Source organism: Acanthaster planci, linkage group LG02 (assembly GCF_054643075.1).
Source record: "Acanthaster planci isolate LZ-2023a linkage group LG02, COTS_SCS, whole genome shotgun sequence".
NCBI lineage: Eukaryota > Metazoa > Echinodermata > Asteroidea > Valvatida > Acanthasteridae > Acanthaster > Acanthaster planci.
The window spans coordinates 35456868-35481038 of NC_141778.1; the positions used below are offsets into that span (position 1 = coordinate 35456868).

Consider the following 24171-nt stretch of genomic DNA (forward strand, 5'->3'; position numbering starts at 1 on the left):
CCTGTGCATGAGGTACGCGTGCGTGGGTATGCCACAGACACAAAAAACGTCACACACACCGCGCGCTCACACCGCAATTTTGATAGGGCTCCCTCGGCCTCAGAAGCACCCCAGACGCGTCGACTGTGGGAGACATTAATGCCAAACTAGTCGGGTGTGCACGCGCACGTGCGAATCGGGGTTTTATACCGGCATGCTATGGCGCGTGCCTGATCGACAAGAAACAACTGAACGAAGATCTGGCGTCTTTCCCGTACGTCACCTTACACTTACAGAGAGAAAAACGTACTCACATTGCTCCAAATTTTGGAACGTTCTGAGGTGCGACTGAAAATAACACATTGAATAGGCGTAAATTGCAATAACTAAACTTTATGCTAGTCTCGGTACAGTTGTGTTGATTTGAATTGCATCAAGAGACATAACATCAAGAGAACTGATTTCAAATGAGTCTCAGTGTCGCTGCCGAGACAATGTCAATATTTCAGAAATTATAAAGGACTTTGTTCGGATGAATTAAAAGGGATGGACGATCGCAAGAACTCGTGTCACGTTGCATGCAACGTGACAATACGGTATCACGTAACAGCATTATAATGCAAATCTTTAATGTCACGAGACCACGTAAACTTGTGTCAGTCCTTCGTTTACCAGCTCTTTTGTAAAGTTTGTATATTGTGTTCGATGCCGACGGTGAATTATAAATATTATTATATAATTAACACATTATAAGCCTGACCGTACACCAAAATACATGAAAAATTAAGTTTCCAACAAGCGAGTAAAAAGAGTAAATTACTATCAGCTAAAAATTTTCTAATGACGGAAAGACATCGATTACACTTTTTTTTACAGAAATTTCGAAAAATTCTCTGAGATTCACCATTGAGCTAGAAGTATAAATTAATTCACTGAGCAAAGGGCAGTCAAATTTAATGTGCGTTTTTTTTTCATTTTACTGCATTTGTAGTTTTGATCTTTTCTTATTGTAGCGTAATGCACATCTGCAGCCCACGTAAAGTGTATCTCAGACCAGCATCATCATGACGTCATTGTCAACTATTAATGTAGTATGTTGTTAAATGTATTCATTCTGACAGAATCGTTCCCGACAGTTGTTCACAATTTTTATTTGTTTGTTTTTTTTGTCAATGTTGTCAACAAATTACCTCAAATCACATCAACCCTACTTTAGAGACGCGACACGCACGGAGGGTGGATTTTGAGTCAGCTGGGCCGCGCCGGGAGAAACAAGTCTTTTACTTTTGTAGCTAGCCAGCGTTTTTGATCGAAGGTCACAGTAAATACATGCATGTCGGTGTAGGTGTTTGCCCCGGCCCGCTTTCTAGGGCGCGTAATGCATGCAGTAAACAACACTGCAAGATCACCAGCTGACCTTGGATTCGCATATGTAGGCCACCGTCAAATCGCTTGATTTCCCCTGATGTTATAACAACTTAAATATCACTTTATACTGCTTTTTAGTTTCCATTCATTCGTGTTGAGAATGGACCACTTTCTGAAGAACTTAGGAGGAGTGACACTGAAATCGTTGTTGGAGAATCCGAGTTTGTTGCAAACCGCAACATTTCAACCGAGTCAGGACCTGAATATCGAAGATGAGAAAGCTGACTCTGATGCCATGGCGGCAGGGAACAAAGAACAAGAAGGTTTGTCATGTTTGTTTGGATGTCTACATTTCTTCTCTTGTAGATTGGTAGTTGCCTTCTGATCGGAAATAACTGATACAGACTCTGTATATTGTTACTAGAGGTGTTGAAAGTAGCCCTCAGCTTAATTTTTTTAGCATATAACTATCCAGGTACGTATGCGCATATGACCTAGCCTACATGTACATCATGGAGGTGGGAAGGTTTCGAGTCAACTCGGACCCAAACCAACTCGGACCCACAACCAACTCAGACCCAATACTAACTCGGACCTACAACCAATTCGGACCCACCCTGAGTCAACTCGGACCCAACCCCAGGAGCGTGATTAACTTGTTGAAAATTTTGATTTTGTCCACTTTTACATTTTAGCATTTGGTAAATGACACTTTTGCACTGTTTTCGAGTTTGAACAGGCATGGTGGTTAAAAACCTTACAGGACTATATTTGATATCAGTGATGTCTTGGAACAAGTGAGAAGTAAACGGCGAGCGTCGTATTTTTATGGAGGCACGTTTCCTTTGATGTCTTATTTGCCGCTTGTAATCTGGAGTCTTAATCAGGTATTAGCTTCCGAGCTACCGGTAAGATTGACCACAAAGACTGATTTTGTCACCTTCCATTCTTGAAACCCTATGATCGGGGAGTGGGAGCTTGGGACAACCAATGGGAGCAGCTTTTGGAGTGTAATTGACAGAGTACCAAATCATTGACGCCCTGTCTTCAAAGTGTTTTTGGCACTCCAGATCACCAGAAGAAATCGAATGAACTTCACCAAACAGCCCCCAAAGTTTTTGTTGCAATAAAAAGCCAAAGATAGGCCTTCTGATGTACATAAGAGATGCTGCATGCATACAACACATACTGCAGATATACATGTACATCAATATCACGAACATTGACCTTTCATAGTGTCTCATGGTGTTATCCCCCACCTCACTTTTAAAATTTTTTTGGCCAGGCAAGTCTTACACCTCCACCTTGCCCCATTCCCCCGTCCCAAATACCGGCAAGATTTAGGCAGATGGAGGAATTCATCCATACAGGCCTTAACTGACTGTCCAAATAACGCAAATAGGTTGGTAATTTCAAACAACACAAATCAAATCATTTTAAAATAAAATTTGGAATATTTCCTGTTGTTTTAAACTTGGAGACGGTTTTGAAGGGTCGTATGTCTGCTCGCGAGTTCATTATTATTTTGTGATTTTGTTTTTTTAAAATAAGACGTGCCATAATCACGAGGGATCATAGAATTATTTATATAAATCCAGAATTGGGATTGATAGTTTCCAGTATTTCTTTCACAAAAAGACCCACATTGCGGGCCTATTTTCGATAGAAACGGGCAACTACATTCAGAGCTGAGTGCATAGTTTTACTACTATTAGGGGGGTATCTTCAGGAAAAAAAATTATCTTGAATTTCCAATGAAAAAATGAAGGCTAACCTCTTCGCTAGGTTCATGAGTCGGCGCTATTTCGGTCAACGGGCAAGTATTTGATGTAGTGCAACCATAAGACTCCGTGGGTCCGAGTTGACTTGAGGTAGGTCCGAGTTGGTGTGGGTCCGAGATGGTAGTGGGTCCAAGTTAGTATTGGGTCCGAGTTGGCGTGGGTCCGAGTTGGTCCTGGGTCCGAGTTGGCATGGGTCTGAGTTGGAATGGGTCCGAGTTGACCTGATCCCGGTAGGAGAAGACATCCATGCCTACATGTACGTAGTCGTGGGATTGCATGATAAACAATCAGTGTATTTTATGTACAACCCTATGGAAGAAGTACCTGCAGTGCATGAATATTCTCATGGTTAGACACGTCCGGGAACTTTAGTAACTTTCTGCATTGCATCTCATATTGCCAAGGAGAATTTTACCCGTTTACTGTGTTTGCAGTGTCTTCAACGTTAAAACTTTAATAAAAGACCAGACATCAGGCCAACAGCTGGACAGCAAGAATCTTTCCACTTTATAGGCCTACTATAAGCATAATATGCCTACTTTTGCCAATGCATTGCCATTGCCTATTTTTTCTCAATTGTGTTGTAGATGTGGAGAAAGTTGTTCATGAAAATGAATTTTTGAAGCCTAGCCTTTAGCCTAACGTCCGTGACTGTGTAGTCACCAGGCCCCTTGTTTCGCCACTTACTGTGAAGCCAGGCCAATCAGACTTGACAGTAGGTGGTGAAATAACGGACCTGGCAACTATGTGTTGATGTAAAGTGGCGCTGCCCCTGACGTTGCTCACTTTCATTTTTCGCTTCTTGTTTACAGAGCAATATTTTAAGCTCAAAATTCACAATTCATGAAGCTTCATTAAACTTCCAATATTCTAATTCATAAATCTTGATTTTACGTACCTGCTACTTAAAAATTTGGATGAAATTTTATTTTCACCTGATTTTGGGATTTTTTTTTCTGAATTGCAAAGTGAACTCTTTTAAAATGTGCCCAAACATAGGAAAAGAATTTTCTGACAAAATTGTGGATTGGTACATGTATTTGAGTGGAAGTAATCATGTTCTATAATAATTTTTCAATTTCAAAGGTGGTGTGAATGTTTTTTGGATTTTCTGAGACTTTTTTTTATTGCGCCACGTTAGGGAACACTCAACTGAATTGAGCCCAATTTTCGGATGCTGACAGTTTTGGATTTTGAACAAATTTGAAGACACAGAAATTGTTCACATGTACATGTACCGGTAATAGTACCAGTATATTTATAACCAAATAAGTTTTAAGTTTTTCTTGAAAAAGGTTTGGCAACACTGAATGTCGGTGAGCTAGTATTGGCCAATCAGAATCAGGCCTTCAAGCTCATGATCCCACACTGACCAATCACATTCACTTTTCATCCGTTGATGTACATGTACATGTAGGCCCATAGTAACCAGTGTCCTTTAATCAAAAGACTTTTGGAGCGATTCTTTCTTTTTACACACTTTTGAAAATTTGTTATTTGGGAAAATGTTTCTATGTATGGATGTATGACTTGATGAGCAGGCACTTACAAAATAGAAATTGATTTTGATTGGTTCACTTCTCCCATAGTTCATGCATAAAATACATGGTGTGTTTGTTGTTCAATCCCATAATGCAATGACAATGTTGAAAGGGTTTATTATGGTTTCACATTCAGGCTTAAGATGACACGGTATCCCACACCCAGCTCCAAACTAGGGCCAGTCTACTAGACTACTTCCATATCCCTGGTCCTGGCTGCACAGCCAACATCTTTTGGGTCTAGGACCCAGAAATATGGGCAGCCAAAAGGGCCAAAATTAAATATTACAAAAATAAGCAATTACAAGCAAACAGCATTTTCTTATTAAAAATTATATAATAAACCACAAATCAAACACCAAAAACCATTTACAAAACAAATTATTAAAAAATTAAATTACACAATTAAAAGTAATATGTTCTTATAATTAATTTTGCCAAAAATAAACAAATACGGGCAAACAACATTTTCTTATCAAAATGTAAATAGTAAAACACAAAACAAATGCAAAACATTTATAAAAGAAATTATCTAAAAATAAATAACCAACATTTGAAAACAATATGCCCCAAAAAGTTCCTAAAATGACAACAGTAAATCAAAATACGAAAGAAGTGATAAACCAAATTGTCGAAACCAAAGGTCGCTAGCAGTTCACTTCACTTTTTAGTAACGAAGCTAAACGCAAATCATTTGAAAAATTTTTAAACACATTTGGTGCCACCGTATAATACTTCATTTTTTGTAAAATTAATTTTGACCTTTTTGGCCGATTTTGACCCTTTTGTCCACCTGTTTTTTTTAACAAACAAACTCAACACAATACGATCACACGATGGTACAGATGGACTGAGAGTGCCTAACACATACCAGCGCAGCATACAGATACAGGCAGGTGCAGCGCAGGCGGCCGGGCGCGGGCCGGGAGGTGTTTAGGGAAGGGGCGTAATCATACATGTCGCCTCTACATTGTAAGTTTGATGGAGTGGAGTAGGCTGCCACCATGAATTTTAATTTTTTTTTTCCGGACTGTGTTACAGTTGGAAAAGTTGAACGGGATTGGGTGAATATATAAAGGATGACCTTGTACGATCGAGGATTATCCAACCAAAAAGAAAAAGAATTGGATGTGGAGAAAATTCAAATCCTAATGGAACTCCTTGAGGAAAATTGAGAAGTGTCATTTAGGCAAGGAATTCAACCAAAAACCTCCCAAACTGAAATCCGCCTACTCCTATCATTCATGGCTTGAAGAACAATGATACAGACAAGGATTCTTTGCCGTCATTTGCAATTAATAAGTATAAAAGAACCAAAATTAATGACTGATAAAGTGAAGAAAGAAGGCACAGAAAATATGCTCTGTTTCACCTAACACAGAAGAGAAAAAAAGTGGGACGGCACCTTATCACCGGCATACCTTAGATCAAGAAGTGAATTAGAAACACAAATATACACAAACAAGCCCTTGCATTGCCAAACTCTGGATACAGACTGAAACTCCCGCTCTCTGGGAAACATTAGTTTAATGGGCCTATGGGCGAGTTATGTGTTGACAAGTGGTACCCACCCACTATCTTGACCTTGCATGAGACCAGTGATGACTTCCTAGTTAAGTATTGTACCCTAAAAATCAAGCAAATTTCAAACATACACTGTACTTTCTAGTATATTTCTACTTTCTGCACAAATGCTGGTATTTTAACCAGTGTATTAAAGGTGACATCAACCTAAAAATCTCTACATCGCAAAAAAGTATTCAAATACATCAGCGAAGACCAGCGAAGTGGCCCTGTTGATGCCGATAACAAATCCCATCCACTCCCTGCTATAAAAAACTAATTCATGGCAGCAATCTTCTTGGAATTTCCTTAAAACCCCCCTGTGAGCAAAAGGATAAAATAAACCGATTATTCCTTGAACCTTGCTTGCACTGACCGGTTTCCCTTATTTTCTCGGCCATAGAAACACTTCTCTCAACTTTGGAAATCAGTCTGGAAAAAAATTTGAAATTCATGGTGGCAGCTGTACTCCACCCCACCAAACTTACAATGTAGAGGTGACGTATGATTACGCCCCCTTCCCTATACACCTCCCGGCCCGCGCCCAGCCGCCTGCGCTGCACCTGCCTTGGCTGTATGCTGCGCTGGTATGTGTTGGGCGCTCTTGGTCCATCTGCGCCATCGTGCGATCGTATTGTGCTATCAGTAGCCTAGATATTGCATGAATTCTACAACTTTACTTCCCCTTTTGGAAACAATTTTCCATAAATATTAACTAGAAACAAAGGTCAATTACTTGTAGCTGATGTCAATTTTTTTTTCAAAAATTGCAAATGTGAGTAGAAAGACATATAAAACAAGCATTTTAATGTGAGAAAAGGTTATTGAAAGATGTTTGTGAAAACTTAAAAGACATCGATCTCAACTGGCCCACCGGACCACCAGTTTTATTAGATCAGCTGGTCCGCCAACTTTTATACTGGCCTCAGGCCAGCGGACCACCATTAATTTCGACCCCTGGAAAGGGTTGACCTACATCTAATCTTCGTTATTGTTAATAATCAGCATAAAGTTTGTTTAGGTTCTTCTACCTTAATGATGGAAAAAACTTCGAACTCTTCCGTTGCCATTTTCAGACATGCGCAAGCGCAAGCATGTGGCCTGCCTGTGGTGTACATTGGTGCGTGTACAGTGTGCATGTACACGTATGCTTGTACGACATGTATTTTTTCATCCACATTGAAGTCAAGTCTTGTACTCAATTTGCTTGTTCTTAGCCAAATTGCCAAAGGAAACATGCATGCAGGAATACTGGGATTCATTTTATATCATTATTTATTTTAGTTTGCTGATCACATCATAATCTGTATCTACTGCATTGCAAACAGTAAGGCATAAAAACGTGTGTCAAGTACTGACCTGCATTATGACCTGCATACCATTTTGGGAAAAAAAATTATGGAGTGATGAGAAATCTGTTCCAAGGTGTTTGTCATATTCCTAGACATACACATACGTAAATGAATAGCTTTTGCATTTGCAACTACCTACCCATCGCGGCTGGCCGGCCGTGATGGATGCGTGGTTCGTGTATAAAAGACGTTCTCGACTCGTATAGCTATGGCTCTTTCTGTTCAATATTGGTTGAATTACGTCAAAGACTGATCAAAATTGGCCGATAAAAGTGAAAACACAGTAGTATGCGGCAGGGTTCTTCGTTTTGTCTGCGACATTGATCTGCGAATGGTCAGAGGCAATGTACATGTACAGGCGTCGATCAAGGACACAAGTTACAAAGTTGAGGTAAGTCATGCAGATACATGTAGGCCTATATAAAACATACTAATGTCTGCTCATTTGTTATGATTCCTAATATTTAAAATACTTTATGATAGCATAAGGTGCGATCAAAAGGTTGAAAGATTCGATTAGCGTTATTGTTATTGCTTTCGATGTGATCTGGTGTGATGCTGGCACCAAATTTATTTCAGCATCATGAAGTGTGACATGCTTTTCTACGTATAGTTTTGTTTCAGATCGAGTTAGGGGATGACTTTCAAGTGAAAGCATTGTGTGAGTGTCCCTTGAGAAATTACAAGTGTCACCATGTAGCAGCTGATCTATTGTTTGGGTAAGTGTTGACCAAATTCTGTTATTCGTAATACAAAAGATGTTAATGTAAATGTGTATTAGAAAGAACACATAATGTGTGCATATATATCACAATACAATATTTCTTGGAAAGAGTTCCATATATAAAGTTCGCTCTCACCACCCTGTGTACAAACCCCATGAGAGTGGTCTGACAAAATCCAAGTGTTTTCTAAGAAAATGCTTAGATTTTGCTCACTGCTAAAAATGAATTTAACCCTAACTACCCCAAACCTGCCATACTCCAACAGCAAGTTTTGGTAGTTTTGATACCATATCTGATGAACTTCGTGTTGAATTTTGTGAGACTTGGGATGAAAGGCCCAGGGAGATGGTGTTGGATTCTGTGTGAGTTGGGACATACACATGTACAGGGGTCATTGTGTGCAGTGTCTGGCTTGCTGTACCAATTGTTGAACTATGCTTGATTTTGTCAGGTTTGGTACTGTTCAGTGCAAGTCATTCTATACTGCATAGACCCATCCATACCATATCACTCAAACTCCAACGGGCTCATTCTGTTGGAGTTTATCAGGTTTGGTACACTAACCTGCATGTACAAGTACACAGACAAGTACATGAACCTGTTGGATTTTGTGATGTTCAGTATGCGTTCTAGTGCAGAGGGGGTTAGGGTTAATGACATGTAATTACTATCTAGGGGCTTGGAAGACATTACAGAGGAAAATTAGTGAACTTCATCTATGGAACTCCTCCCTTTTTTGTAGCTGGTAAGCTAGACTGATGTGAAGTGCAGCTGGCTGAAAAATCCAAAATCTGGTCTGCCGAAGAAGACAACGACCATTGCTGAGTTGTATCCTTACACCAAGCAAGATTATTGGTAAGAAAAGGACACAAAAGGATGAAAAGCTCCTTCCCAAACCCTTATCTTCTAGAGGATCTCACCCCTAGCAAGGACTATGCACATGCTGAGTGTTCCACAACTTGGCTGAAGAAGGCACTCATTTTGAAACCTTAAAAAATTGGCTGAGGCAACCTGTCTGACTGTGGGGCAGAGGGGAAACAGCCTGTGGGCGGCCTCACGGAAGTACAAGTCCACTGCATCCAACTTTGAACAGGTACTGGGTGCTGCTTCACGCAACAGGTGAAGAGCCTTGCAAGTGGTATATTAAGTTTGTACTGGTGTCATTTCAAATACAAGCATCACTTGTATTACAAATTGAAGACATAAAATTTTGAAGGCTTAAGTCACTGGATTTTCTCTTTGTCAATGGGCTAGCTGCTTGAGCCTTTTTTACAATTCTTGTAAGAGAGAAAATTAAGACCAGATTGGCTGCTTTGTCTGGGCTGTTTCAAGCATTTTCAAATGTTTCTTTTTAAAATTTCGCCTTCACTGAAGAAGCATCTGCTTAGTTTTTATTACTTGGATAAAGTTCTCGCCATTCAAGGGGGTATAATACACAAAGATGTTGCACTTCAACAATATTGTTAGCTTGGAGCTGAAGTTACGCAAATCGGAGAGTTCATGATCTCTTGCCAAAAATTTGCTGAAAGATTTACCTTTTGCATTCCACTAGGATTATAATCATATGCCAATACTTTTGATTCTTGCATTTTTCAGGAACTTGGCTTCATGAGTGTGGGGTGCTGGCGGCATCACCTGATGGTATAGTCACCAAGTCACCGTCGTGTGCAGTCCACCTGATGGGCACACCACATAATGTCAAGCCTCAGCTGCTAGAGATCAAGTGCCCATTTGCTAGCCGAGTAATTATGCACACACAGGGAAGTTTTTCTTTAGACTACATGTAGCAACTGTATGTCAAATTAGAACATGGTGTATTCGAAATCCTTATTCAATTTTTTTGAAGCATAGAAAAAAAAGTTGGAAATATCAATGGGCCTTGAATGTTTCAAGAGGAAAAAGTTGAATTGACTGAAAGGCTATCGGGGTACTAAGTCTAAGAGTCAAGTGGGCAGACCAATTTCCACCTCGATGAACTTTTGGATTTTAGAAATGTCACATCAAGTTAATTCTACAAATGTTAGTCACAAATTAAGATTTCCTTTGGATGAATTATGGAGATTTATGTGAGAGAAGCAGCATAAATCTTTGGCACGTTTAATTGCCAAAGCTCAGGTTGAAAACTAATTGAGACTCCCATTTCATTGCCATGAGAAAACAAGAGCTTGGATGTTATTAGATGTCATAATTTTCTGCAATTTCTTTCAGTAGTGGAGCTTGCAAGTTGACTAAACATGTACAAAGCTGAAAAATGTTAGTAGCAATTTCTGTATAATTGGCTGGTATGTGGTTGAGAATTTCATAATTCTTTATCCTTGCCTTTGCTCGCTCAACATGGATTCTATCTCTAGCAATCTTGTAACACGTTTCTGCCTCTTTTTTGGTGAAATGTGTCTTGTTTTTAAGGAAGGGGAATATTCAAAAATACACCCTCTGGAATTTGATCATATATATTAAACCTTTTGTCTGTAGGATCAAATCACCCGGAACAAATTTATCCAATATTTTGCAGTGCTCAACTATTGCTGCATCAGATGTGGAACCAGGATACAAATCAGAACAAAGAACTAATGCTGCATTCGGTGCGACACATGTCAAAGCCTTCATTGTATGTCTGCAGTTGTAATGACTGTATGACACCGATTGTTTGTTTAAATCTTTAGGGATGCCTTGGTAGATCTGTGTTGCATCCATAGCAACCCTGGCAGATGCAAATTCTTCAAGGATTTGGGCATGGATCCTTTGCACTTCAGTTGACTTGTAATGCCAACAGCCTCGATGACACCCTTGTGCAAAATCTAATGAAGGGCACACACTTACGTTTGTAGTATATTTGAAACGGCGTCTGCCAAATCAAGGTCTCTGAAATTCTCTCAACTTCATGAGAGTCATGAGCAGCTGGTCCTCCACAGATATACATGTAACTTGCCAACCTGCATAGTAGTTCAAAGGCCCCATCCTTTTCAAGACATTCACCAAAATGTCAAAAACATCAAGTGTGAAGAAAGTGTAGAGCAACATCTGGAAAACAAAGGGAAATTTGAGAAAAGGATAGAAAGGCAGTGTGGTGGAAAAATGTCCGGAGGGGCGGAGCCTCCGACGAGATTCTTACCCCGAGGACGATAGCACTGCCACTAGGCACATCGGTAATCAAAACAAATATTTAAAAGAGCCCCTCTAAGGAAAACATATTTTCTCTGATTTTATCTGCATTCACTTTGGATGCTTCCATATTTATTTGAACAGATAAAATCAGAGAAAACATGTTTTCCTTAGAGATGCTCTTTAACTGGTAAAAATAGTCAGTAAGAATCCTCAGAAACTAGGAAATACTGCAGAGAGTTGATCCCAACTTAAGGTAAGCCCTATCCGACGATATTAAAAGAAATGACCCTTGAGGCATTTTCGCTACCCTAGAAAAGATTACAAGTATTCAAAAAACATTTCCTACACTGAGTTCCAGCCTTCAGTCCAATGCATGCATTCATCAAATTTCTTTAAATAGACTCGGGCAAACAAGGCAATGAACATGGAGGTGAATGACTTTGGAGATGGAGAGTTAATATACCTTGTCAGGGTCATTCCTGATGTGATGCATTGTCAAACGCTGACGTTCCATTCTCAGTGTTGCCATCTCCTTTTCAAGAAATTTTATTTCCTCCTCCAGATCAGATATTTTGGATTGTGCAACAAGCACCAAAAATGAAATAGTTGATGATTAACTGCCACCACAGACCGGTTGGAAAGGAATTTTTTCCCTCCATCTAGACTTGTTTCAGAGTAAGGAACAATTGCCTGTATATTTAAGTGTATACATTATTTAATTATGCCAATGTACCAGCTGAAAGCTTATGTTCCACAGCAGAGGGGCACGTGTCAGCTTGACGCATCTTATCAGTATGCATCAGATGTACAGGAATATGTGCAGCTTCTGATTCATGATGTTTATCTTGATTGGAAGGGCCTTCCAGCTTTCTGACATTTATGCACAAATAAAAGCAACGAGAAATGAAACAAATGATTTCTTTTCAAAACTTCCATGCTCATTGCCCACTTTCCGAGGCATGCTAGGAATTATTTCTTGATAAACCGATATTTAAAACACCTAGGTCTACCTGCAAGTGGTCAGAGGTGGTGAGGAAGATTGAGAGCAATGTCTTTGGAGATAAAGTTAGGATGATTTTGAGCGCTGCTGTGAAGGATTCATCACAACTTGCAAAGTGCCAAACATACATGGAAGTTTTCTCGACTGTCAAGCACTTCGAAAAATGCAATTCGCCACTTGCATGGCTAACAAAAGAGTTCAGTTATGCTCCACTATGTTCAACCACACTATACCCACCTTTTTGGTTTGGGTCCATCGGCTCCTAGCTCTGGCTGTGATTCTAAATTTTCTAGGCCTGTATATTGCTATAATAGAATAGAGTCAATGATAGTTTGCCCATTTTCTTTTGGTCCCGTCAATATTACCCACCTGCACAACTCTATCCTCTTATTTCTTTGCGAATGACTTTTTGGAAACGAAATAACTTGCACTCGTTTAATGATTTATGGCTACAACCGAAGGCGTAGCACATATGCCCTTCATCGTCATTTCGTGTTCGTGTTACGTATGTTGCAGGCCTGCGCCAGCCCTGCACGTTCTTGATGCATTTCGTCATAAAATCCATGCGCTACAAGGTCTTTTCGCGCCACAACGGAGCCCCATGCTTATGTAGCTGATTAACAATCATCTCCAACAGAAGTTTGTTTGTGTAGAGATCAATAGGTCGTGTTGCAAAGTCGGCACTAATTCTCATTTGGTCCACAGAACCGGATGCAATTTTTCTTTGTTTTTTCAACATTCCTACAAGTTTCAAGAAATTTTATGATGTTAATTGCAATTGTTAAATATAAACATTCCTATTCTCTGTTTTTTTTTGTCCGTAAAATGTCATAAGAAAAAAATACAAGCCAGATAAAATTGCATACGTGACAAACTCCCATAGGCTGTGCCTCAGAGGTGCCCGGATATGAGTGGTGACCTTTTCATGTGGCCTATAGCCAGAGCTTCCAGGCCCCTTGGATCCTGGCCGTAAGGGACTTCACGCTGCACGCTCGTGTTGCGTGCTTCACACACAAATTTTGGACTCTAACAAGATGGCACTCCCTGTTTTTCATTTTGCACTCCCACCTTTCAAATCTTAGCTAAAACAATGGGGGGAATACCAGTGTTCATTGCTTGTGAGAAGTTCAGCTTGGCTCCAGTTGATCTGATTGTGTCTTCAGTCATGTCAGTGTGGGAGATTTTATTATGTATATGTAGACAACTTCTCACATTCACTTTCCTTCTATGGCCCTTTTGTTCATTGAGTCTTGTGGCAACATGCATCTGACAACGTTGAATATTTGGTGTACAGGGGTCAAAATTAGCCTTTTTTTCCTGGTAGCCACCAGGATCAGTAAAATGTCCTCTGGTCCTGCTGAAAGTTTGATGGTCCTACCAAAATTGCACACGCAGCCACATTGAGCAATCCTTAGAGTAATAGGAACACAGATTTGTTTTATTCAGGTCTTCAATATTTAATTAAATTTGTCAAGTACATTTTGTGCTTGCCCACTAGATCATCAGTTTTATTAGATTAGCCGGTCTGCCGACTTTCCTACTGGCCTCAGGCTAGCGGACCACCAGTAATTTCAATTTAGAGAAATCTACACGCATTGATGATCTGGATGAGCCATTTTATCAGCTAGTGTCAGTGCTGACATCCTACTTTTTCATGATTTTTATCCACATATGGTCACATGCTGTGTGACACATACATGTACCTATGTTATCTTCATGAACATACATGTACATTGCTTGCCTACCATAAATTGTAACATGTCCCTAAAGGATATAATGTACATGTATGTAATGTTCCATCATGCTGGAAATGGCAACTTTTGGAGGAAGCCAACACACTTCATTCGTGGTCGTGATACAGTCTCGGTGCTATTGGAAACTTGTCTGGCTTGCCCTGTAATTTGCTTTTCAAGGTTAAGTAGACATAGAAGATATTTTTGTCTTTTCTTGTGTTCAGCAATATAACGAGTAATTCAATACAAAAGTTGAATTTTATCAAACGTTTGCCATCTTCCTTGTTCTTGTAATTGAAGAGAAACTTCTCAAAAAATAAAGTAGAAATACAGTCGAACCTCTTTGCCATTCTGCTTATAATAAGGAAATGTTTAAGTTCCAGTCCTTTGCTCTTCATTGTTTTCATTCCTGAAAATACACGTACAAGGTTCCTGTTATAGGGAGGTACTTTGCAAAGTCTGAGTGACCTCTCATTAACAAGGTTTGATTGAATAAGGTTACGACACTATCTATTTTTTCCATTTCAGTTTTTTGAACAATAATTATCCCTAACCCCCTTGGCCTTTTTACTAGCATCCATCCTGAATCCTCTGAAATCCTCTGAATTTCAACATGAAAAAATTGCATTCAGCCCAAATCCTACAAAATCCTCCAAAATGTCTTGAAAATGTCATTTGGAGGTGTGCCTAACAACCCCAATCCTTCAGAATCCTCTGGCAATTCCTGTCATTATGTTGAGGCAGTGGGAATGGCACTCTTGAGCTGTGCAGTTGATTCAAAAGAAACATCGCGCTGCATTTGTGCTTGACTAAGCACAGACAACTTAAGGTCTAATCCACGACCTGCACGTATGACATCCTTCGAAATCAGCCATGCACTATTGCCATACACCCTGAATTCTCCAAATTCCTCCAAAACCGCCTGAAGGATTTTGAAGGATTGAGGAGGGTTAGGGCTATACCATGTGGAAATATTGAAATAAAGTAAATCACATCAGAATATTCACAAAGTATTACAAATACAGCAAAGATTCAGACATGAAGCTGTCAGATAGTTGGTTTAATATAGCTTGCTGTTTTGTTTATTTTAGGGTCAGATTGATGGTAAGATAAACACAGCTTTCAGTAACAATTTGGCATATCATCCAACCCATTATGGTCGGAAAAATTAAACCAAATTTCATATGAATTGAAACGTTTCTCAAAAAAGAACATTTTTGGAATTATAGTTTTAAATTGGCGAACTTTTTATAATGATGTAAGTTTATGTAAAAAAAAATTTAAAAAGGCTTTTTTGTAAGTCATGTTCTGTGATGGTCATTTTTTCAAATTTATCAAAATTCAAACAATAAAAAATGTTAACAGCCAACCCTACAGGATTTGCTACCTACACGTATTCACATGCTGAACTCACAGATACTCACAGAATGCTTCTCTAAGCACTACACAAATTGATTTTGTCATTTACTTAGATAATATTTGCAATCCCTCCTCATTTTTTAAAGAGTAATTGCCTCGTCAATTATCTCAGAAAGTCTACTATTTGATGTTAGCAAGAAGCTTCTTCTGAATCACACTAACAGGTTTTGGGTTTGGCGTAATGCCTTTCATTTTTTTCTGTCACACCATTTGTACCGACACCTCTGGTTAATACATTCACTTCCATTAAAAGTAATATTTATTTTGTTAAGGTACTACATGTGTGTACTTGTATATATCCAGCTGTCGGAGGTTTTGTTACTGCTTTGTTGACCTTTGTCCCTTGAAAAATCGTAAATTAAACATTTTCTGCCTGGTGTTGAAAAATAGTAAATTAAACATGCTCTGCCTGGTGTTCATGCATAGGAAAACCTCCCTTGGGACAGACTCACCACACATCATCCTCATTTCTTTGCAATGAAACAGGTGCTGTGATTTGATTGAATCAGGAGGCAAATTTTGCAGTGTACAGTAACGGGAAAGGGACTGAGACTTGTATGGAGTCTAGGTTGTGCGGATGCTGTTCATTGGCTATTTGTAGGAATATGTGCAAAGTAATACTCCCATATCATTTGATGCTGGCCATGCAAACAGAGGAGGCATTTGATTTTTGTACGTGAACGCAGTAAGATCATAAATTGTGCCTCAGCTGATTCTTTCCTGAATCGTGTTTCGTCTGTATGATACAGCAATGTGGGATCATACTCAGCATGGTCACTGCACGCATCTTGTGAATTTAAATCACAGACGCTTTGTTGTACACAAGAGTAAGTAGGCATATAGTGTGACAGTGTTTCTTTATAGTATCAAACTAAAAAATGTCTACTAAATAACCAAAGAAATGATGAAAACTGGCCTTTTTGTTGGATGAGTAAACTTGAAAAAGGAATATGCTGTGAATTAACTGTACAGTTTTGGATTGTGGTTGATTCAGGAAGACTGCTTGAAATAATGCCCTGAGTTTCCATGTACATGTGCACAAGTAACGGACTCATTAGTGGAGTGTAATGTTTTGACAGCAGGTGAATATTGTGAAAATGTAGAAGCTGTCTTTATCATCACACACCGATGCTACTATTGTTTGTTACTATTGTTTGTTAACAAAGAAACATAATTACAAACCAGCAGCTTGTGCGATTGGATGGATATTGGACATTTTTTCAGCAGTTCCAAAATCTGTTTCCCACAATGCTTCAGTATCATCACATCTACCATAGCAACCGTTGGCTAAGATCACAGAATCTACTGAAGGCTGTTGGCGTGTTGTGTGAGAAGTTGTAGTAAAACATACAGTACTTGCTCTCAATCTGTATTGCGATTGCTGAAAAATGCTCATAGCACATCCGTGCGTACACCAGCAGAGAGACATCACCTACCTTTTTCCATTCGTGGCTGACTTCAAGAAGTAATGCGTGGTGCTCATGTTGTGTTTCTATTTACATTTACATGTTTATTCCAGAAATAGACTTGGAGAAGAAACTGAAGGATGTAGAGAGCGATTACTTTGCTCCAGCCGACTTTGGAGCAGCTTTCCTGGGTCCTAATAACCTCTGGGACAAGACTTATGGAGATGATGACTTTAAGCTGGAGTACATGGAACTGGATGAGTTCCTGTCTGAGAATGGCCTGCCTGTCAACACCGCAGAGCAGATCTTGAACAAGGACCAGAGTGATGTCACTGAGACACCTGTTCCAGAAAACAACCAAGAAGCAGCAGCTCAGGTCTTGACTCCACCAGATAAACCAGGTAATATCTTCTCTTCAGCTGGTGTACAGACAGAAGTGAACAAATTATTCTCAAAATGAGTATTCTCAACCTTTTTTTTTTCCCTGCTTTTGTTTGTACATTATTTATACCTCAACAAAGTTTTGGCATCAAGCCCTATGTAGTTTTTTACGGACTAATCATAGGCTGCATTTTTTTCATAATATCTATCAGTCACTCCGTCAAGCCCAACAACTTCAGATCGCACAGCTAGCCCCGTTGATGTGAACATCAACTTTGATCTGTCGCCGACTGACATAGCCCTAGCATCTGTTCCAGGCCAAGAGGAATATGATCCTCGCACCAGATGCTTCTCAGAGGAAGAGTTGAAACCACAACCTATGATTAAGAAGTCGCGTAAGGTGAGGGTTGATGTTGGTACAGGTGATTCCACCTCAGTAAGATTTAACACTTTGCATGGTGGAAGTTGTACAGATGGGAAGGATTTGCTGGTACACCATGGGATCTCCCTCGTCAAGTAGAGGAGGGGTTCTGAAAAGAACTGGGGAGTGTTTAACTCGGTGTTTTGACCAGGATGCTCTGGCCACCTTCAGGAGAGTGACTTTTTTTCCTCAGGAGCATGCTTCATCTGATGTTTTCAGTTCAAGCCCCTGCTGTGACCCAAACGTGTGCATAGATATGTGCACTTTTCAAGGGTGACAAGTAAATCAGCACCTTATATTGGTTTGGGCCAACATGATGTGGAATTCAGTTGTGTTCATGGCTGAGTTTTGCCACACCTGCAAGTGTTACTACAATTTACATTCAATTACTTAGCCAGACATGAAATAACAATAAGCATATGGAATAATAGTACTTTGGATTTGCGTGACAAGAGAGAATAAAGCAGTTACTGTTGAGTCGGGGAGATGATGGCGACAGGCAAGGTGGACTGATCTTTGAAATGATTAATGATGGTAGCTTGTGTGCAGTGTCACGATACCTTGGAGGTACCTTGGTACCTGGGAGACTTGTAGTGAATATGTGTGCTTTGTAAATGTTGGTGCTTCCTTAACAAGCATTCAGTCTGTTCCATTTTGCTGCTTTCCATAGCCTTTGACTGTTTCTTTTGTTGTTTGTTGTGACTGTTTCAGGCTCCTTTTGTTTGAAATCCATTATTGTTATTATAATTTTTCAATCATACCTTGCATGTTTGGCTAGATTCTAATCTTTGTGCTTCTGTATGCCTAGGTCTATGTTCCGCATGAGGCTAAAGATGATAAATACTGGGACAGGAGACGAAAGAACAACATTGCCGCCAAGCGATCCCGAGATGCCCGCCGAATTAAAGAGAATCAGATCAGCATGCGGGCTGCGTTTCTTGAGAAGGAAAACAGCGCGCTCAGGACAGAGCTGATGGCTCTGAAGAAGGAAAACAGCAACTTGAAGTCCGTGGTTAAGTCATATGAACGGAAGCTAGGAATTCAGTGATTGAGTCTGGAGTGGTTCTGAGGTATAGGGTCAAAATGTGTGTGTTATAGGAAACCAAACTGTATGTGTCCATTATCCTCCCATGAAGTGCTTATATGATAAACCAGTGAAGGGAATGTCTAGGTTTGGGGCTTACACCTGTTCAAACATTCTATCAGTTGTACCATGAAGTGACCTATATCGGCAGTTACCCATGACCTGACCTTTATATGCGTTATTCAAGTCGACACACAATACATCACTTCATGTGTGTGTTGATGTCATTCACTTGGTGGTGTGACGTATCATTTGTTACAGTTTCCTCAGTTTTGTGGACGTTTTCATTTATATATTCTGCTCATTAGCAAGAGGCAGTTTTGCTGGCCATGCCGTACAGTTGCAAAGTTGTTAACTGTAAAGGTTAGCTACACCAGGCTTCTGTACAGAAGCAAAGAGATGCAGAGACAGACGATAGTTGTAATGGATGGTTATTTGGTGATCTGGTGTCTGGAACAATCAAGAACATTCCTGCTGTTGCCGGCTTTTTCCTCAGTGGCACAAAACGTTATTAGTTTCAGTGTGGCGATACTAAACATTTCGAATATTTGTGTCAATTTTAGAGAGATTGATTTAGAAGAAACTGCACCACAGTGGTAAGCACCTGTAATTTGGTCAGTGACATGTACATTCATTATATATTTCTAACTGCAGTGAAAAAGTAAATATGTTGTATGTGCTCACATTGCCTTAAGAAATTGTTTTTAGAAATGTCTTTGCTGATTACGTCTTTTTCAGTATTAACAGGGAATGAAGACAGGGTGTAAAGACAGATGTATCTAGGTCTTAAGCATTTTGTAACTGGTTAGAAGTTTAATCTTTCCTCAGTCCCCGCATATTTCCACAAATTCCAACAAATGTTTTTTAACAGTGTTGGCTTCAGCTGGCCTCATCTGCTTCCCGTCAGAGTCCATGAGATTTCAGCTGGGCTTTTTTGCTGTAAACGTAACGTTTTGCCTCTTAGGGGTCGTTCACAAATATCAACATTTTCACAAGCAAACAAACTGTACGCTGAGGGAAAGGGGTAAACACCCGTTGTAGCTCTCAGAATTTTGAAAAATGACGATGCGTTTCCCATTTCCGGCACCCCTGCTGTTAGTGCTGCAGCCGAACCACCAAACCGAACCCAAAAATCATCGAACATGGCACTTTCAAACCGAACCGAACCAAACTGGTCACTTCGGATGTTCGACTTTAATATGGTGTGGCACTGACAACGCACGTAATGCATGCAAGAGAACATGATAAAAATGCAAACACAACGAAAACTGGATAATGAGTAATGCTGCACTGGCGCAGTAAAGTGATGATGGCCCCGCGTCATGCAGATGGTTGTAAAATGTGGAGTGAATTCACTAATAATTAACAGAGAACTTGCAGCATACGGCATTTCCGCTACATAACAATTCTAAATTCTCACTACATCTAGTTGTGCTTATGCATATTCAGATTTAGTATTATGTTTGTTATCTCCGATAGCCACGCCCGTACGTTCCATATTAGACGAGTGATGTCATGAATGGCCTTGCAAAATGAATTTTGATTGGATGCTGATCATAGTCGGACACATGCTCTATTAAAACAACTCTGGAGGGAATCATCTGATTTTGCCAGCCGGCTGGTCCAGCATTCCATCCAGCACGTGACCATGGTTTGTGCGGTGGCCTAACTTTCCATTCGTTGATCATGTTTGATCGAAGTCTTAGTGTGAATACCTTGTAATTGAATTTTGCCAGATCTCTTAAGCTGTTTGCAAATCTCAAGTAACAAAATGACGTTATCAGTTTCAAAAGGACTGATGGAAAATTGCCCCGTGGATGCTGTCCTTGGAAAGAATGCTGACCTGATATCAAGGTTCTTCCCTCAAATGCATCGAATGCCATAGTTTGGTAGTTGAACTTGTTTCATGAAAAATAACTAAAACACCATTCACTCTAAATCTAATTTGATCTTGTGTCCTTTAAAGGAGGAAACTCCCATTTGAACACGCTGTTTTTTTCGTTTTCACATATCCTATGATCATTGTGTTGAGTCAAGCGCGGTCCAAACACAACCGCTTTTGATTGGCAAAACACCATCAGAAACTGTCCTGAAACACCTCCCATGGTAACTTTCTATGGAATGTTAACTCCAAACGTTGGGGAAACAGTGAAGAAAAAAAAATGTTCAAATTGAAGTTGTTCATGGACGGGGATGGAGAGGAGATTCATTGCTTGTATTAACGTATTTTATACACGGAAGTGCTAAGGCTTGTTCGTATTTCTCGATGTGCATTGTATATGTACGTACGCGTGTGCCCGTGTCCAAACCCAAACTGAACCAAAGTTCGGCAAACAATTTCCGAACCGTGTCTGAACCAGAACTTAACCTTGGCACCTACTTGCAGCACTAGGGGTCCGATTTGGGTCTGCCGTAGGCCTTACGCTGCATACGCCAGTGTTGCATGCACTGCGTGCGAGGTCCATGGAACACAAAGCGAATTGCATGTGTGTCACGTTGAGATAATGCAAAGCCAAAACCGGCTTCGTAATATGTCAGTGGTACTTACCTCTGTATAATTGTGCAGAAAAAAATCAATATTTTTTTTATACACTTTTGGGAAGGTCTAAAAAACAAACTCTTTATACACTTGTGAAAATGTTGATAATTGTGAACGGTCCTTTAAAGTGATCTTAGTGTGATTAAAATTTCTGAAAACAAAACAAAAAAGAAATTATAAAATGCCACTCATTTCTGATACAGCATTTTATTGGCAGTATCAATTCAGAGCTCAAAAGGGACAAGTAATGAACTGTAGTAACCCCTTGCCCATGAAAACAGGTGCAGAGATGGTAATGAGATTATTGTGAATTGGAAGCTTACATGGCATAAATTTGTGCTCATCTTTAACCAAGATGAAAAAGAGCCTATTACTTTCTTTTTGTAAACTCCTTGGAGGATAATCTTGGTATTTTGAGTTCCTAAAATATCCTTTGCCCAGTACCTGATGTCGACAATACTAACAAATCACTGAAGATGGGTACCTTCCTTGCTTTAAGGAATATGATGTAGAAATACATGTACTTACAGCACAGCAGTCGTGGTACCAGATGTATCACTGTTACAAAACGCAGGGAAGCTCGTTATTTAACTATGGTTATTAGCCACAATCTACACACAGAACCCGAATACACAAGAATTTTCAGGTTGTATTGATGCATAATCAGGCCAATTGAATTCACTTCTTGGAAATGCTATGAATATTTTGTGTCAACAGGCATACAGTTTTGTATTTGTCTTGTGTTATTCTCAGAGCCAGAGCTTACAGCTGAACGAGGAAGAAGTCCATCTTTCTGCATTAATTTTACATGTACCCGAACAGACTTTTGTCTTGAAATTTCGATATACAACACTCTTCTTTGCAGAGTTTTAAAAATGAAAGCTAAATCCTAATGTTAATTCTTGATTGTACTGTTTGTATTTTAGCAGGCTGTGTGGAATAATACATGTTATTTTAAAAAGTACCCCAAAAAACAACTGGTCATCTTGTCCAGTTGGCACACACAACCACATGTATTGCTTGATCCTGCCTCAACTACACATTAGAAAGACAGGTATAAATAAATGAACAAATTCTGTAAATAGATTCTACATATTGATATTCACTTGATGTAAGTAATATTTGCATAATGATCTTTTAGGGAAGAGGGTTAGTAATGGGCTGATGATAATAATGCAATAAAAACCTGTGGGAATGGGGTGTTGATGACTCTCTGATCTGAACAATTTAGTAGAACAATCCCAAATACTCCAATTTTAATATGATTTTACATAAACCGTTGGGGGTTAGGGTTCATAAGAAGTATGTGTTGTGCAGTGTCTTATAGTTGCAAAAAGCAGAATTTTCCTTCATGTACATGTATGTTACTTTAACAATAGAATTTTAAGGCATGGTATAATGGCTTTTTATGTATCACAGTATTCTAAAATTCATGTTCAATAGTAAAATATATTGAATATTGATTACTCTTATTCAGTATACATACACATTGCTTCATTTCTTTTAACCCTAAAAGAGGCCCTTTGGTGTTTTCTGAATTATTTCATGCAGCAAGCCATTAGGAGTGATTAAGTTACATGTTGCTGTCACCTTCACACCAACTAAATGAAAACTGGACATACCAATCTCGTGCAGCGCCCATTTTTCTGAGACAGGTCAGCCAAAAATGTGTACATGTGCTTCTTCCACTGACTGATCATTGCATCTAGCCTTGACCTCTAAATGACTAGAACAAAACTACTTGTTGTATTTAGTTGAATCTTCACCTTTATACTCTGATCATGATTTTTTTACATGCATGTGAAGTTTTACAAAATCAAGCATGGGACAGCCCAGTCCTTTGGGTCGGAATTCCCCCCCCCCCCCCCCCCGAGATGGTCTGAAAAAAAAAAGATTAAAGACAGCTCTAAGGTTTGAGAAAATCTTGTTGCGGTTGATGATGTTTTTCTCTTGTTAATAACGATGATTTCTGTTTCAAAACCTGGTCATATTTGGCTTCTCTGAGAATTACGGTTATTTAGACTGATTTTAAAGCAAAAACTTATTGTGTAAAACAAGTTTCATGTAAATGATAAGAGGTATGCACATAAATATGAGAGGACGTATGTGGAGTGTTTATTTTTGTCAAAATAAATTGACGTCTTGATGTGTGACCTGCAGTTTTAATCCTGCAGTTTTAATCCTCACTTTGTTACAGTCAGGCACTAGTTTTCACTAGAGTAATGATCACGTCATAAAAGCCAGGAAGTAAACATCTGTGAACGTGTATTTGAAATGATTTTTAGATTTGTGTGTGCTGTTTTATGTTTAGCACTTACTAACAGACTTTTCAGGAAACGCTCTGCTAGAGTAATGCCGGGTAGGAAGAAAAACAGTTGAATGCAGGGTTGGGTTTTTTTATTGAATTAAATAAATTTTGTAAATTAGTATGCTGAATGTATCACACAACTGAATTGGTTGAAATATTTGGCTTGACCCTTAGCCTACCTACCCCAAAAAAATTCAAACTGAGAAACCAATATTAAATGTGTAAAAACTAAAATTGACTGGAAAATGGTACTCAAAATCCACCCTCGCATCACATTAATTTTTATTAATTCAGGGGTGAGATTGACCAATAAAAAATAGCTGTAAAAGGGCCTAAAAAAGCAACTGTGAAAATCTCTGATACTTTTGTACACAACCAGTGAGAAAAAAAAAATGAAATCCAGAATTAAAAAAAATGCTGAAATCAGCTAAAAAGATGAGAAATCTCACCCCTGTTTATTTTACTG

General features: G+C 39.3%; 1 protein-coding gene and 1 long non-coding RNA gene across 4 annotated transcripts; both read left to right on the forward strand.

Moving 5' to 3' along the window:
* The first annotated feature begins 1318 nt into the window (after positions 1-1318).
* On the forward strand, positions 1319-23649 carry hlf (HLF transcription factor, PAR bZIP family member). 2 transcript variants are annotated; one of them, XM_022247387.2, is made up of 4 exons: positions 1319-1670; positions 17086-17373; positions 17566-17753; positions 18583-23649. In XM_022247387.2, exons 1-4 carry the CDS (start codon positions 1508-1510, stop codon positions 18820-18822), a joined length of 879 nt encoding a protein of 292 aa, XP_022103079.1. In that variant the 5' UTR covers positions 1319-1507; the 3' UTR covers positions 18823-23649. The 2 variants fall into 2 exon arrangements, with proteins under 2 accessions (XP_022103079.1, XP_086989185.1); XM_087133059.1 differs by lacking the exon at positions 1319-1670 and adding an exon at positions 16244-16393.
* On the forward strand, positions 6830-12884 carry LOC110985921 (uncharacterized). 2 transcript variants are annotated; one of them, XR_015424350.1, is made up of 3 exons: positions 6830-8303; positions 9052-9428; positions 9906-12884. It is a non-coding gene; the product is annotated as an uncharacterized LOC110985921 (long non-coding RNA). The 2 variants fall into 2 exon arrangements; XR_015424349.1 differs by having other exon boundaries at positions 9052-9164.
* Positions 23650-24171: the final 522 nt, after the last annotated feature.

Excerpts from the sequence above, each read along its gene's own strand:
- hlf (XM_022247387.2), top strand. The coding sequence starts at position 1,508 with ATGGACCACTTTCTGAAGAACTTAGGAGGAGTGACACTGAAATCGTTG. Across the intron at positions 1,671-17,085 it reads AGGGAACAAAGAACAAGAAG|AAATAGACTTGGAGAAGAAA; the intron begins GTTTGTCATGTT and ends TGTTTATTCCAG. Across the intron at positions 17,754-18,582 it reads TGATTAAGAAGTCGCGTAAG|GTCTATGTTCCGCATGAGGC; the intron begins GTGAGGGTTGAT and ends CTGTATGCCTAG.